Source organism: Mirounga leonina, unplaced genomic scaffold, assembly GCF_011800145.1.
Source record: "Mirounga leonina isolate KUSES-001 unplaced genomic scaffold, KU_Mleo_1.0 Mir_82, whole genome shotgun sequence".
Lineage (NCBI taxonomy): Eukaryota > Metazoa > Chordata > Mammalia > Carnivora > Phocidae > Mirounga > Mirounga leonina.
In genome coordinates, this window is record NW_023270825.1 from 26,343,488 (window position 1) to 26,359,074 (window position 15,587).

Genomic DNA, 15,587 nt, shown 5'->3' on the forward strand with positions numbered 1-15,587 from the left:
GCCACGCAGGCGTTCCGTTTGCATCGTTTTTAAAAGTATTGCCATAGTATATTGCCCTGTTTAGAGTGAACCAGGAAAGGGAAATAAGGTTCAGCCCTTGGCTTTGCCAGTTCCTAGTTTTATGTGTCTGGACAAATTACTTGGTTTCTATGAGTCCTGTTTTCTCACCTGAAAGAGGAAAATAACACCATCTACCTTGAATGGTTGTTTTGAGGATTAAATGAAATCATGTCTATGAAAGTCCTTTGGAAAGTAATACACTCACTTGAGGTAAGCATGGGGTGATCGGCAGCTATAGCACACACGATTGTTCGGCTTGGGGCTGTCTTAGTTTTAAAATTGAGAGTTCTGGGCCGCTTGGGTGGCTCAGTCGGGTAAGCGTCTGCCTTTGGCTCAGGGCATGAGTCGCGTGAATCCGCATCAGGTTCCCTGCTCAGTGGGGAGTCTGCTTCTCCCTCTACCCTTGCCCCCTGCTCATGATCTCTCTCTCTCTCTCTCTCTCTCTCAAATGAATAAATAAATAAATAAATAAAATCTTTAAGAAAACAAAATAAAATTGAGAGTTTACATTCCAGAAAATCCTACAGTCCTGAGCAAACAGTTGGTCATCCTACCTGCAGCAAGTGTAAAGGTGTGGATTTTATTTAAAGTAGTAGTATTAAAGTATTATCTAAAGTAGTATTAGGAGCTTGTCACAGAACTGTGGCTACAGATCCTTAGAGGTCAGCATTGGAAACCTAGTCCTGAATCTCTGTGACTGGTGACAGTATTGTTTTTTGTGTGGACAGGTGGGGATGCATTCCAGAGGAACTCAGACGGCAAAGGAAGAGATGGAAATGGATCCAAAGCCTGACTTAGATTCAGATTCCTGGTGCCTCCTGGGAACAGACTCCTGTCGACCCAGCCTCTAGTCTCCTGAGCCTGTATGGCCTCCAGGAAACTGGGATCCAAAGAACTTCACAGCACACTTACTGAATGCAGAGAGCGCTTTCCTGGCTTTGTTCACTTGCAGACAAGGAGTGCAAGGCGGAGGCTCTGAAGCACTTTCCGTGTACACTTGGAGAGTGGCATTGCCTATTAGATAGGATCTAGGAGTGGTTTTGTTTTGGAGAATGGAAGGGCCCTGTGGCCCTGGCTTTGTCCTCAGTGACTGCCATAGCAACAGCAGCTCTGTACCTCATCTGGTGATCCCACCTTCGAAGAGGAGACACAATGCTCACCTTAATTTTGCTGGTAGCAGCTTATATCCCATTTATCATTTCACCATTACTTGGAAGCTGCCTTGGGAATTCAGCACCAGGCATTGCACCTCTGGGTGGAGAGAAAAGTGTGAAACTCGAGTGGGCTGGAACCAGGTGGGGCCCAGGCAGGGTCATCTGGAGAGTGGTAAAGTGGTAAAGCCTTCTCTGGAGCCCTGAGTCTGGGAAAATATGTCTGGTGGAGTCGATCTAGGGCTTGTTTTCAGAAAGTTCAGTTACTTTGCGCAGCTAAATGCTTTAGGAGGAAAAGTGGGCTTAGATTGCTTTTCCTCTGAGGGTCAATTAAAATGTCTTCAGTGAGGAGGAGAGAAAGAAGGCTAGGGTCCCTGCTCGTCACACAGCTGGGGTTGCCGTCTGTGGCCGATGCAGGTAGGATTTCCTGACTTTGTAAGGTACCTCAAAAAGGTGAGCTGTCTCTTAGAAAATTGAATCAGTGGGGCAATAGGAATGGCCTTAAGAGAAAACCATGAGGGAGAGAGGTCCTCCTTTAGCTGCCTCTACTTGGTATCTTAGGAAGGTCTAGAATGCCTCTGCCTTCGTGGCTCTTAGGGTTCTAACTTTGACTTCAGCAGCCCCAACCACTCCCTTTCTGTATGTCTAGTCAGTATTTGTCCCCTTTTGGTGTTTTATGAAGCTATATCAGTGAATCTGTATCATCTTTCCTACTTGAGTGGCCCAAAGCCAGCACCAAAACCTGGTAGTCCCTGAAGCCTCACAGAACAGGTAGAAGCTGCCAAGTGAAAGGAATTTGGCTGAGAGCTCCATTCTAATCCCATAGTCATTATTATGTCCTTATAGACAAGGAGCAAGCTAGCTTTCCCAAAGAGAGAGTGTCCTCAAAGCTTTTGATGGTTTTTACTTAAGAATGTGAGCTTTGTGTTTTCACCTAACCTTATGAAATGTTCCTTTAGTATTTTGGGCCGTAGGAGTTGCCTTGATGAGTCTCACATTCTCCCTCCTTAGAAACCACTGAATTAATTTTTGTTTCATTTTCCCCAAACCAAAAAATGAATGTTTGATATCTCTTTAATATTTTGGAAGGACCTGTGCAATGGAAATTTTGCCATTGCCCTAAAACTGGTGGGATAAAGGCTGATGCTTGGGGAAAACCCCATGGCTGGGGATGGGCAACTCTGTTCAATGGGATTTTCTTTGGTTTGATGTTCCCATTGTTTTCTCAATTCTGGGAAGCCTAGTACAATGGTACTAACGTAATCACTAAAGCCTTTTCTTAAAATAAGGGAAGGGGCCAACCCCAGATTAAAGTTACAAGTTCTGGGGACTTGGGGGTTTGCTGTAAACCCCAGCAGTGGGTTTTGGTTCATCATGTAAATGCACCTTTGATTTTTTTAAGGACTGACTGGCTTTTCACGTTCCTGTATCCCTTATACCATCTCAGCAGGCCTGAGAGGCAGGCTCAGTTTGGGTGTTAATCCTGAGTATTGCTTCTGCTGTGGAACTGAGGAACAGGGGCATGTTGCTGAGACAGGGATGGAAGTGAGCATGGAAGGGAGGAGAGAGCACTGCTCTTGTTCTGGAGGGGAGCCATTCTCTAGCAGGGGAACACTGCTCATTTTCTCTAGCATGTTCCCTCGGGAAGTCTAGTTTGCTGTTAATCTGGCTGAGAATCTGAGTTCTGTGCCTTAGAGACAATTTGCACTTTCCCAATTGTGCCTGGGACAGCCATATGATTTTTCCCACCAAATAGCTATGCAAACAGAAACCAGTTCAAAGGTGGCAGCCATGCATTAGATAAAAATGAAAGGCAGCAGAAATGCCTTTGAATGGTTTTCTGTAACTAATTCTCTTGAAGTTTGTCCTGCTTTTCTTTCTGCAGTGCTAGGTGTTTTCAGTTTCCCAGTAGTATTGCTTTTGAGTTATAGTATAACCTGAGTTACTCCTCTGCTCTGACATTGTTGCTGAAGAACTAGCTCATTGTTAGCCAGATGTTTGAAAGGTTGAGGGTGGAGTGGTTTGGCATTTCTGTTTTAAATAAACATTTAAACTCTCAATCAGTGCTATGCCTGCGCATGGACCTTAGTTACTGGGGATGAAACACCCAGATACTAGGCCTTCGTGAATCTTTGATTCAATGAGTCTTTATCTAAATAAATAAAAGACCTTGTAACAGAAACAACACAAGGGACATGTGCACAGATAATCTTTGCTTTTTTTTCCAGTTTCTTTTTCTTGCTAACAATCATTTGTGCTGCTATAACTTTTTTCCCCCCAAACTTCTCAAATACAGTGCTTAAAGTGCAGAGGGAGGAAAAAAATGAGCCACTGAAAGAGGAAGGAGCATTTCTTGTACTCCCCTCCTCAATCACAGTGGGCTTTTTCAAGTGATAATGTGTATCTGTGTTTACAAAACTCTTTTCCCTCAAAGAGGGTGAACTGTATTTGGTCTCCCTGGCATAGCACAGCCAAGTTATCACTTCTCTTGGCTGAGCATTTCACTAAAGTGTAAAGTAAAAGCGGCCTTAAAGTCACATTTCATTTGATTTGCCATATATTTGGAAACATCCATAATAGAAAGAACAACTCTGGAGCAAGGATGTATTATAAATAAATTCTTTCAAATGAGTATCCCTGGGCCTCCAAAGAAGTATTATTCATTAGTGTCCTGCAGACTGGGCTAGCCGTCGTCAGGACTACAAAACATATTCCTTCCTGCCACAAAACCAAAAATCATTTATTACTTCAATGATTAACTATGGAAATAAACATGCTGATCACTAAACCTCACAGACTCAGGAACATTAGAGAGAAAAACACTGTATCACATCTCTGCTACTTCCTTTATAGTCGTGAAGAATGATAAATTAATGACCAAAAGCAAATGTTGGCCAAAAGGTACCATGCTGCATTAAATACCCTGCTGTTAAGAAGTACTATTTCACCACATCTGCATGTACTTTTATATGAAGTGAGTTTCACCATGAGATTTTCTTCCCATTGCTTAATCTTTTGAACTTTAAAATTTATAACTTTTGCTTGTACTGAAGGTTCTTGGATAAAGTATCACACATGGACAGTACCAAGCATCATTATCCACTGTCATCCTCTGCTATCCAGGAAGGAACTTAGATAGAAAAAGGGTTCTGACCTCTTCCCAAAGACCGGATCAAGCTAAATTCAAAAGACTAATAAATATTCCTAATCTTATCAAGGCCTATGCATTATTAAGATTGGAGGGAACACTGAGGCATTGATTATTGCGTTACTTCTCCAGCAATATAAGAATGAGTAACTGCTTCCTGTGTCTACAGAAGGCATTCCCCACACATATATTTGTTCTCCCCAGAGGGCCCTGACCTGTGAACTTAATCACATCATCCAGGATCCCAAACCCAAGTGCCTGTGGGGCCAGGCAGGAAAGGTGAGTAAGTGCAGCGGGCCAGGTGGGGCTGTGGTGATCGGCTCAGCCCGTCTGAAGGAGCACGCGGTTGGGGCTATGCAGGGTTGCTGGCCTGGTATTTCCAGAACTTCCGGCTTTTCAAGAGATTGTCCATATCCCAGTTTTTAAATGTCAGATCTATGTCAAATTGTAGGACAAAGCAGTCCATAGGCTACCACTTTGCGGCCTTGGCCACAGCTCATTCTTGCCATCTACTGCTTTTACCATCAAGTGTGAAACCTAACAGTTTGTACTTCACTAGACTTGCCTGGGGAGTGTATATACTGGGTTAAATATGCAGTGTGCATGTGAGGTTTCTTCAAGTGGCCAACCTAAGGCCCCACTATGTGATCCCTCTTTTTCTTTGCAACAGTTAAGAAGAGCATAAAGCAATTCAATAGGTACTGTTTTTTAAGTATGTACATTTTTTTTTTCAGCCTAGAGCCCTGTAGCTTCACAGCTAAAGCCTTAAATTCACATTTCAAATTGGTCTGATCTATTAGCCCAACCATTCAGCAGAAGCTGCAGAGGAAATGGAACAAGAGTGAGTGGTCATTTGTTGTTAGTAGAACATGGTTTTATTGTCTGCTTAGTCACCTTGGCCCACATCAGGTTGGGTGTTTTTTCTCCAGTATTTAATTTTTTTTTTAAGATTATTTATTTATTTATTTGACAGAGAGACACAGTGAGAGAGGGAACACAAGCAGGGGGAGTGGGAGAGGGAGAAGCAGGCTTCCAGCAGAACAGGGAGCCCGATGTAGGGCTCGATCCCAGGACCCTGGGATCACGACCTGAGCCAAAGGCATACGCTTAACGACTGAGCCACCCAGGCGCCCCTTCTCCAGTATTTTAAACTAACAATTTTTTTTTTAAGATTTTTTTTTTATTTATTTGACAGAGAGAGACACAGCGAGAGCAGGAACACGAGCAGGGGGAGTGGGAGAGGGAGAAGCAGGATTCCAGCCCAGCAGGGAGCCCGATGCAGGGCTCAATCCCAGGACCCTGGGATCATGACCCAAGCCAAAGGCAGACGCTTAACAACTGAGCCACCCAGGCGCCCCTTAAACTAACAATTTGAGTGATGCTCTCAGGACAATAATCCTACTGTTATTTCAGATCTGTTGTTCTATCTTCATCCTATCTCAACTGATACTACTGCCGACAGGCATTACCTTATCATTTCTCCCATCTGACCAATCTAGGACTTACTCATTTTATTAGTTAATTTTAAATCCCCAAACCCATTGATTGAAGGTCTAATTGTGAAGAGTACCTGCAGTATGCACAATTCTGCACAGAAAAAATTTAAAAGATCCGGTATTTTTTTCATCAGAGTTTACTTTCTAAAAGAGAAGTTCAGGGGCGCCTGGGTGGCTCAGTTGTTAAGCGTCTGCCTTCGGCTCAGGTCATGATCCCAGGGTCCTGGGATCGAGTCCCACATCGGGCTCCCTGCTCAGCGGGAGGCCTGCTTCTCCCTCCCACTCCCCCCTGCTTGTGTTCCTGTTCTCGCTGTCTCTCTCTGTCAAATAAATAAATAAAATCTTTTAAAAAATAAAAAATAAAAGAGAAGTTCACTGTGGTATAATGGGCAGGGACATGTGACGTGGCAATGTCCCAGCTTGCTTTGATGGTAGATTTTACTGCCGCATTTAAAAAGCCATACACCCAACCTGATTTCAAAGCAGAATGCCAGCAATAGCTGAAACTGAAGTTTCTTCCTTCCTTCCTTCCTTTTTTTTTGTGGGGTGGTGGGAGGGAACATATGAAATCCTTTAGCCAAGTGCAACTACTGAGGCATGCAGGATGCTCTCTCCCAGCCCTACCATGTAAAGCACATAAAGATGAGGTTCCCTTTATGGCACAGTACACGCAAGGAGGGTTCAGGATATACTGGCGCCCTAACTTTACATACTGGTATTGGCTTTTGGCCAGGACCATACATCACGGAGGTCAAGGATGAATTTCCATTTGCCTTACAGCAAAATCATATTATCTTTTATGAGATACCACCTGGGTAATCATGATCCTCTGACACCAACTCAGTCTCATGAACCGACGTCTTGCAAGAGCAAGAAGAGTGAACAGGAACCACACATACATGCAGAGCCGGGCAGGAAGGCACAGCAAACACAGGCACTTAGCACAAACCACAGGTCAGCCTTGCGAGAAGAGAGCTTTAATGTAGCCTGCTCACTACTCCTGAGTCTTCGCCCATCGGTTCTTAGGGCACTAACAAGGCACACCAGCCTGAGGTGGTGATTTCGTGGGAAGCTGAGGCTTCCTTTTGCCTCCCGCTGCTTAGCAATGGGTCTCTCCTCACTGATTTAAGCTCTGCAGGCAGATGTGGGAGATGTAAAAGTTTTAGTTCTGTTTTGCATCAAATTATTCTACTCCCATTTCTTGCTGAAGAGAAGCAGAGCCTTCTGAGGCTTCCAACCATTGTCCACTCAACTGTAATGCTTCCTTGGAGGTGGAGGCCGGTTCTTAATGGTCTTACACTTGGGAATGTGCCGCTCGGCCACCTTGGGAGCAAAGTGTCGGCTACAGTGAGGACACTGAATATAATCTGGATTTTCTGCAGGCAGGATGGGAGGCAAGTCTGAGGGGTTTCCACCTTTGGCAATGACCTGCTGGACCTCTCGAGCGTGACGGAGAGTACGGATGAAAGACTCATGCTTCTGTCTCCAGTTGCTCTTCTGAGGAGGTTCAGCCTGTAAGTGTGAGGAAGACTGATCATTCAACTTGGTGTTTACCGCATCTCCTGAGTCTTCCTCAGAATGACAGTAAGGAAAAGGAAAGGGTGTTCATCCATAAGATCAAAGAGAACAGGAAGGGAGCAACAGAGCTGACTTGCCAGAGTGGAGGCACTTAAGCTAAGGGCCTGCTTGGTGCTTACAGGTACAGGCAGTGGAGAGGGAAGAGGTGCAGGGCTGAGAATAAATTGGATCCCTGGGGCCCCTCTCCCATCTTGCACATCCAAGTGTCTGTCACTTCCCACACTCTCACAGGAGAACGGGGGTGTATTCTCTGGAGAAACTGAACCAGACAGGTTTCAGACTCAGGGAGTCCAGGCATAGTGGAGAACAGGGTAATATTGAGGCTGAAAGTTGGGATTAAGTGCAAGTATACGTGATGAATTATGGAACTGTTGGCCTCCTTCTCCCACTCAGCTCCCAGGATATCAAACACACTGGCACCCTCATAGGAGATAGGAGTTCTCTGAATGCACCAAGGAGTCGAGAGAAAAGCCATTAGATGCTGACCTTGAGTGACTCCAGTGAAAAGGCTCACTATTTGATAACCCTAATATGAAGGCCTTTAGTCAACATGCCCCACTTAAGCTTAAATATGAATGGACAACCTGGGATCATCAGATATTTGAGTAAAGCTCTAACAAGAGAGAAACCAAAACAGGTACATGAATTCTCTCTCGCTCTCTCTCAGGAAACAGGGATAAGACAGGTAAAAGAAAACTTAAAACCAGAGAACCAGAAAGAACTATTATAAATTAAAACTGTGATAGCTAAGGGGTGCCTGGGTGGCTCAGTCGGTTGAGCATCTGACTCTTGATTTCAGCTCAAGTCATGATCTCGGGGTCATGGGATCGAGCCCCATGTCGGGCTCCATGCTCAGTGCGGAGTGTGCTTGTCCCTCTCCCTCTGCTCCTCCCCCTGATCACTTGTTCTCGCTCTTTCTCTCTCAAATAAATAAATGAAAATCTTTATTTTAAAAAAAGACCATTAAAAAAAAACAGTGATAGCTAAAAATAAAAATAGAAATGTAAAATGTCAAGAAAATTACTCAGAATGGGAAAAAGATCAAGATGGAAAGTAGAAAAGATTAGGAAATTAGAAAGCCGATCCAGGAAGTCCAACACCTGACCAAAAGGAGTTCCAAAAAGAATTTAAAAAGCACACAGAAGAAATTATTAAATAAATAATACAATAAACATTCCTAGAATTAAGTTCACTGCTCTTGAAATTGAAATAGTCTACCAAGTATCCAACACAATCATTGTAAAATTTCAGAATTTCAGAATAGAGAGAGAAGCCTGTAAGCTTTCAGAAAAAGAGAAACACTGAAAGAGGTTTCATACAGTGGAGCAGGAAGCAATATGGCATCAGATTTCTCAACAGTAACACTGGATGCTAAAAACTAGTGGGAAAACCCCTTAAAAGTTCTAACAGAAAATAATTTTCTACCTAGAATTCTATACCTGGTCAAATCATCCATCAAATATAAAGCTATTGTATAGATATTTTCATTCATTCTGAGACCAAAAAAAAAAAAAAAAAAAAAAATGCTTCCCATGCATTTTCTTTTCTTTTTTTTTTTTAAAGATTTTATTTATTTATTTGAGAGAGAGAATGAGAGACAGCACAAGAGGGAAGAGGGTCAGACGGAGAAGCAGGCCCCCCGCTGAGCGGGGAGCCCGATGCGGGACTTGATCCCAGGACTCCAGGATCATGATCTGAGCCGAAGGCAGTCGCTCAACCAACTGAGCCACCCAGGCGCCCCCCCATGCACGTTTCTTGAAAGCTTCAGCAGAGCAAGGATTAAAACAAGAAAAAGGAAGACCTAAGAAGCTGGAAACAGGACCCAAGACAGAAAAGAAGCAAAGAGAAGTCCCGAAACAATAGGTCTGCACCAGGCCTACAGAATAACCAGTCCAGACTGGTGCAGGAGGAGAAAGGAGTGATGGGAGGGAAGTTTCCAGAACAAGAAAAAAAAAAATCAAACCAATGGATTAGGTGTTTGAGCATTTACAAAAACACTAATAGGTGCCTGACATCAGATGGATCATTTAGGAAAAAAAAAAATTAAAACATAATAAAAAAATTATTTAAAAAAAAATTAAAGACAGGTATGTAGGAAACCAAGCAAATGAAAACATGAGTCAGCTGTTAATTCCAGGTACATGTGTTCACTCATCGGTGAACAAAATTTACATGGTTATTATAATGTAAAAGCTGACTACTGGTTTAACCCAAAATTGTGATTCCACTACAATGGAAGGAGAAGGAAGGAGAAAAGTAAAAGGAGAGGAGATGTGAAAGAGAGCTTAACCCGAAGCATTCATAGGAGGAAGTCAACAGATAATGTGCAAAACTGATTAATCAAGAAAATAAGCATATTACTGAGAAATATGGAAACGCATACCAGAAGAGTCATCTATCAGGAACTGAAGACTGCCACTGGGGGCCCGATTAGGCTGGAAAAGGGTGAGGCAGGATCCTACTCGTTGCCCTTGTAAGTCACTTAGTACATGATTTTTAAAATGTATTCAAATATTATTTAAATTAATATAAAATGAATTTTAAAAAGAAAAAAGAAAGAAGGCAAGTAGCTGTTTGGTGATCTGATATCATTCATGATGAATGACAGGAAGAGATATTATCAAAGCAAAAGGATCCTTCAGGAGAGAGTGTTACTGAAATAGACAAGAAGGCAAGAGAATTTGTGTGTTAGAGACGGTATCCAAGAATTTTTTAAAAGAATTAGGGGAAATTCCTCAAGTATATGATAGTTGGGGCGCCTGGGTGGCTCATTTGTTAAGCATCTGCCTTCGGCTCAGGTCCTGATCCCAGGGTCCTGGGATCGAGCCCCGCATCTGGCTCCCTGCTCTGTGGGAAGCCTGCTTCTCCCTCTCCCACTCCCCCTGCTTGTGTTCCCTCTCTCGCTGTGTCTCTCTCTGTCAAATAAATAAAATCTTTAAAAAAAAAAAGAAAGAAAAAATCCAACTTATCTTTAAAAAAAGGTATATGATAGTTCATCATATTGAATGAACTATTAATTCATCATATTGAAATCTTATTCAATTAACACTTATAATCACAAAGCACAAAGATGTGGTCTCTGTGCTCAAATGAGACCAGAGCTAGGAGTCTGCTGGAAGCTATGTGAAAATTAAAGGACAGAAGGAAAGTCACCTGTTCTTGTGAATACACTAGAGGAATAACAGGGAGACACAACCACTTGGCTTCCAAAGGCACAAAGCTTTGGAATAAGACTTAGAACATTCCAAGGAGGGGAGTGCATCTCAATCCAGATCCTTTCTGCTTCGGTGTCCTCAATGCATCATATTCCCCCGCAAAACTAGTTTCCACAAAGCTCAGGCGTCTGATCTCAGAAATCCAATTCCTTTGCTTCACCGTTACTGCATTTAGGAATTTAAGAAACACAAGATTCTTTCAGGGGCCTGCCAGAAACACACTATAGTAGGACAGAGAAGACCCCGGTGGATTATTGGGTTGACCAGAAAGCAAACAGGAAAGAACAGGAACCAGTGATTATATCATTATCTGCAAGAGCAGAATGTTAAATTCTTGTTGGAAACTGGACTTCAGGTAGATCATCTCTGAACACAGAAGGGACGTTTTTGTGTTTATCTTCCAAACTGTACTGAAAGAAATAACCACAATAAACTTCTCCTAACAGCCACCACATAAATTTGGGTTTTTAAAGGCCCCAGCAAGTACTGTAGCCCATAAACTGTAAAGTGCTTAGCGGACAAAAGGTGCTAGTGCAGCATAGGGACGATTGGAAAGAAATGAAAACAGAGGGCGCCTGGGTGGCTCAGTTGGTTAAGCGACTGCCTTCAGCTCAGGTCATGATCCTGGAGTCCCGGGATCGAGTCCCGCATCGGGCTCCCTGCTCGGCAGGGAGCCTGCTTCTCCCTCTGACCCTCCCCCCTCTCATGTGCTCTCTGTCTCTCTCATTCTCTCTGTCTCAAATAAATAAATAAAATCTTTAAAAAAAAAATTAGAGTTGGATGGGACTTTGAGATCATGTGTTCTAGGCTTTCCCAAACTTTGGTCATTTGCATACCACTTTCACTTTATCCCCCTAACCATAAATTACTTAATATTTTTCTTTAAGTTCATGATTCCTAAAAACCATGGGGCTTCATATCTTGTTACATTTTTCGAATACACACTAAAACTACTAAAATAAAAAATGTTTGCCAGCAAACTGCACTTTGAGAAACACTCATTTACAAGCCAAGGGGCATAACGTTGACAGGGTGGTAGACTTATTCATGAGACAATCTCCAGATCTGACTGTCCAAATATGCCTGTGAAGTACCCCTAAACTTACCATGCAAGTGTCTCACAGTCTTTACAACCTAGTTTTTCTGCAGCTGGAATGTTAACCAAAAATAGTATCCTTTACCTTTAAGGTGTTTACACTCTAAATGGGGAGAAAAAGGGTTGCAAACTTAATTGTGTTTCATGTATTTACTAAGAAGGTATATCAGAATTGAGCTAATCTTGAAAAGGTAGATACAGTTATAGGAGTTGTAACAAATCCTGATCTTGGGAGGTGGCAGAGTATATTGCAAAGAGCAAGGAACTCTCTCCCAGGGGTGAAGTGCTGCATCATTTTTTTCTTTATATTTTTCAAACCTTTTTAATTTTCTACAGTAAACATTTATTACTTTTATAATCAATAGGACATATATTTTTTAAGTCTAGATTTTGCAGTCATTCTGACCCAGATTTATATGCTGACTCTGCCATTTATTATTATTTTTTTAAAGATTTACTTACTACATGTATCATATGATCTCACTGATATGAGGAATTCTTAATCGCAGGAAACAAACTGAGTGTTGTTGGAGTGGGGGGTGGGATGGGAGGGTTGGGGTGACTGGGTGATAGACACTGGGGAGGGTATGTGCTCTGGTAAGCGCTGTGAATTGTGCAAGACTGTTGAATCTCAGATCTGTACCTCTGAAACAAATAATGCAATATATGTTAAGAAAAAAAAAAAAGAAGAAGAAGAAGGTAGCGGGAGGGGAAGAATGAAGCGGGGGAAATCGGAGGGGTAGACGAACCATGAGAGACGATGGACTCTGAAAAACAAACAGGGTTCTAGAGGGGAGGGGGTGGGAGAATGAGTTAGCCTGGTGGTGGGTATTGAGGAGGGCACATTCTGCATGGAGCACTGGGTGTTATGCACAAACAATGAATCAAGGAACACTTCATCTAAAACTAATGATGTAATGTATGGGGATTAACATAAGAATAAAAAAATAAAATAAAATATTTTTAAAAAAAAGATTTACTTACTTATTTCAGAGAGAGTACACAAGCGGAGTGAGGGGCAGAGGGAGAAAGAGAATCCTCCAACAAATTCCCCACTGAGCACAGAGCCTGATGTAGGGCTGGGGCCTGATGCGGGAGCCCAATGTGGGGTTCGTGGGGCTCAATCCCAGGACCCTAAGATCATGACCTGAGCCAACATCAAGAGTCAGATGCTTAACCGACACTTAACTGACTGAGCCAGCCAGGCTCCCCATATGTGCCGACTCTGCCATTTAAAGCTGTTTGTGATCTTAAGCAAGTTAAACTCTCTGCGACTTGATTTTTGAATGGATTGAATAAGAGACAACGAAGCCCTAACAGGGTTGTGGTGAAGATCTTATGAAAAGCTCCCATCACAGTGACTGGCACACAGCTGTAATCAATAAATGTTAATTCTCACTTTCTCCCTATATGACACATGAATTTGTTCTAAAGAAAACTGATACAACATCCCCTTTACAATGATCCCCACTCAAAGTCAAATCCATAAGGCCCTTGCCTTGTTACCTTGACTGAGGCTGGTCCCTTCCAGTTCAAGTACTGCTCTAGTTCTGTGCCCTTGGCCCGGGCCCTGGAGGAGTCAAACACTTTCCTCTTGGAACCCTGCATCCTGCAGCAGACGTTGGAGTGTCTCTCCAGCCTGAGCAACAGAAACTTGCGTCCACAGTGGCTACATTCGCCAAGTTCGGGCTCTTCAGTGGAACAGCTGGAAACCGAGGAGTCTGGTACCTTAGACAAACTAGGATTGCTGGTGGCTCCCCGCAAAGCGTGGCCAGGCCCTTCTGAAGACTGAGGACACTCCTCTGATGGCTCTGAGACTAGGTCTCGGATTTTGTAATTGCTTGCCACCAGTCTTTCCCTTTTGAGCTTCTGTATTCCATAATCAGAGAGCTGAAACGGACTAGAATTTTCTCGAGACCGTCCCCAAGTTTCATCCTCCCCCCTGTCTCTACTGAAGACCTCCTCAGACCCGAATTCTGGGGAGAAGGTAGGTTTGTATGTGGTGTTGCTATTACCTTTACCTCTCCTCCTGGGGAGTGTCATTCTCTGTAGCTCTCTTTTTTCATTTTCCTTAGCCTGTTTCTTTTCTTTCTGGATCCTTCTGAGTTCCTCCTCTGTCTTCTTCAGCTTTTCCCTTAGAAGGGTCTCTTTTCTTCGGATTTCCTCCTGTAAGCTCTCCCCTGCAGCTTCTAGTCTTTGGATCTGCACCCACTCAGTCCTGTTGGGGTTTGCAACAACAGCACGAGCCACAGCTGGATTCACCCAGTTCCTTGAATCAAAACTGCTGTATGGAAACTCTCTTGGTTCAGGGGGTCTTGGAGAGACATTCTGGTCCCCATCAATGCCAGCCTCACGTGTACTATGAGACTTCGTATGGAACACGGGTTTCAGGGGGTATGCCCGGTCTACCCCAACTTGCTTCTTTGTGAAGGGGATGAATTCCTGATTATTTGCTTTGGAATACCGGGACTGAGGACTTGATGAGTAAAACAAACCCTTTGCTTGGCCCTGGGGATTGCTTCTTGAATCTTGCTGGCTGATTCCAACACAGTGGGGATAGGAGTAGTTCCGGGCTTTTGTGCAGGTGTTCCACTTGGAGTGAGTGTAGAGATTATCCAGTGTCAGCTCTTTGTTGCTCAAAAGCTTCTGCCGGGAATTGTTCCTCAGATGCCCCATGGAGGACCGCTGAGGAGAGTCACCTTTTTCATAGGGCTTTTGTTTAGCTGAGAGGAGCCCTGGAGCTTCTGTTTTATTATAAGGAAGCATAACGCCCACAGGCAGAGGTGGTGCCAACTGGAGGCCAGCCATTCAGGGACTGGACTGAAGCCTGGAGGAGATTTAAACCAGATATATGTGAGGAGTTTGTCTGAGGTTTCCCCCCCCACTGCTAAAGTAAAACTGTTTCTACATTTGTCCTACCTACATATTCTCTTGAACTTTTTAGGGACAGTGGTGCTGGGTCTGCCAGAGCTTTCCTTCAATAAGCATTTGGTGAATGCTCATTATTTCCTGTGGGTGCTTATTATGTCCTGAGGATAGAAAAACGAGTGTGACACGGGTGTTCCTGCCACCTAGCTTTATTCCAGTACCAGTCTCTGCCATACGCAGTGATATTCCTGCCATACACAGCAGACTCCCTAGTTGGGGGAAAGATTTACTGGATCGAAAGTCAGGTTTTAGGCCTGTGACACAGGACAAGCAACTTTCCCTTCCTGGCTGGTTTCTTCACCCGTAAACTGAAGTTTCGCTGAGTTACATGACTGGCAATTAGGAACCTTAGGACTCTGAGTCCAGCCCTATCGGTTCACAGGTGAGCAAACTGCGGCCTAGAGGTAAGTGACTGGCACAAAGAGCTCTCCAGCTTCCCTCCTGCTGGAACCGTGCTTGACTCCAAAGAACACAAAGGCCGCTCGTGGCCTGCAGCAGGTGCCTGGCTGTGAAACCCTCACCCAAGAAGTCCCCGCGGCGCGGACAGCGAAAGGTCTGTAACCTGAGAGGTGGAGGCCACCTGACCTGGCCGCCGCAGCTTTTAGATCCGGAACGCTGAAGTCACGCACTGTCCCACAGGGTCAGCCGGGGCGCCCCCACTGGGGACTCCGCTTTGGGAACAAGCCCTCGCTCTTCTGTCCATGGGGCCCTTGGGAAGTCGAGGTGCTGACCCCATGTCTGCCCCCCCCTTCCGCGTACCTGAGGCTCTGGCGGACGGTTCCTGCTCAGGGAAAACCCCAGGACTCAGTTTTCCAGACCAGACCTCCCCCCACCTCAACCGATCGCCGCCCAGGCGTTCTCTGCGGGCCTCTGTTTTCCTCGTTGCCTGGAGACGGAGCGCGTGCGCGCCCAGCC

The 15,587-nt window shown here is 44.2% G+C and overlaps 2 protein-coding genes across 4 annotated transcripts in view; one reads left to right on the forward strand and one right to left on the reverse strand.

Annotated features, from left to right (window-relative positions):
* NEK9 (NIMA related kinase 9) overlaps positions 1–3,845 on the forward strand; it is a 37,221-nt gene extending 33,376 nt beyond the window's left edge. Inside the window, exon 22 of the mRNA XM_034993145.1 lies at positions 789–3,845. Coding sequence (XP_034849036.1) covers positions 789–911 — 123 coding nt within the window. The 3' untranslated portion in view covers positions 912–3,845. The remainder of the gene's footprint in view (positions 1–788) is intronic.
* Positions 3,846–6,175: 2,330 nt separating this feature from the next.
* ZC2HC1C (zinc finger C2HC-type containing 1C) lies at positions 6,176–15,550 on the reverse strand. Of its 3 annotated transcripts, none has more exons than XM_034992347.1 (3): positions 15,432–15,550; positions 13,251–14,571; positions 6,176–7,367 (listed from the first exon to the last, which is right to left on the reverse strand). In XM_034992347.1, exons 2-3 carry the CDS (start codon positions 14,550–14,552, stop codon positions 7,104–7,106), a joined length of 1,566 nt encoding a protein of 521 aa, XP_034848238.1. In that variant the 5' UTR covers positions 14,553–14,571; positions 15,432–15,550; the 3' UTR covers positions 6,176–7,103. The 3 variants fall into 3 exon arrangements, with proteins under 3 accessions (XP_034848238.1, XP_034848240.1, XP_034848239.1); XM_034992349.1 differs by having other exon boundaries at positions 14,668–15,478; XM_034992348.1 differs by having other exon boundaries at positions 14,664–15,478.
* Between the last annotated feature and the right edge of the window lie 37 nt (positions 15,551–15,587).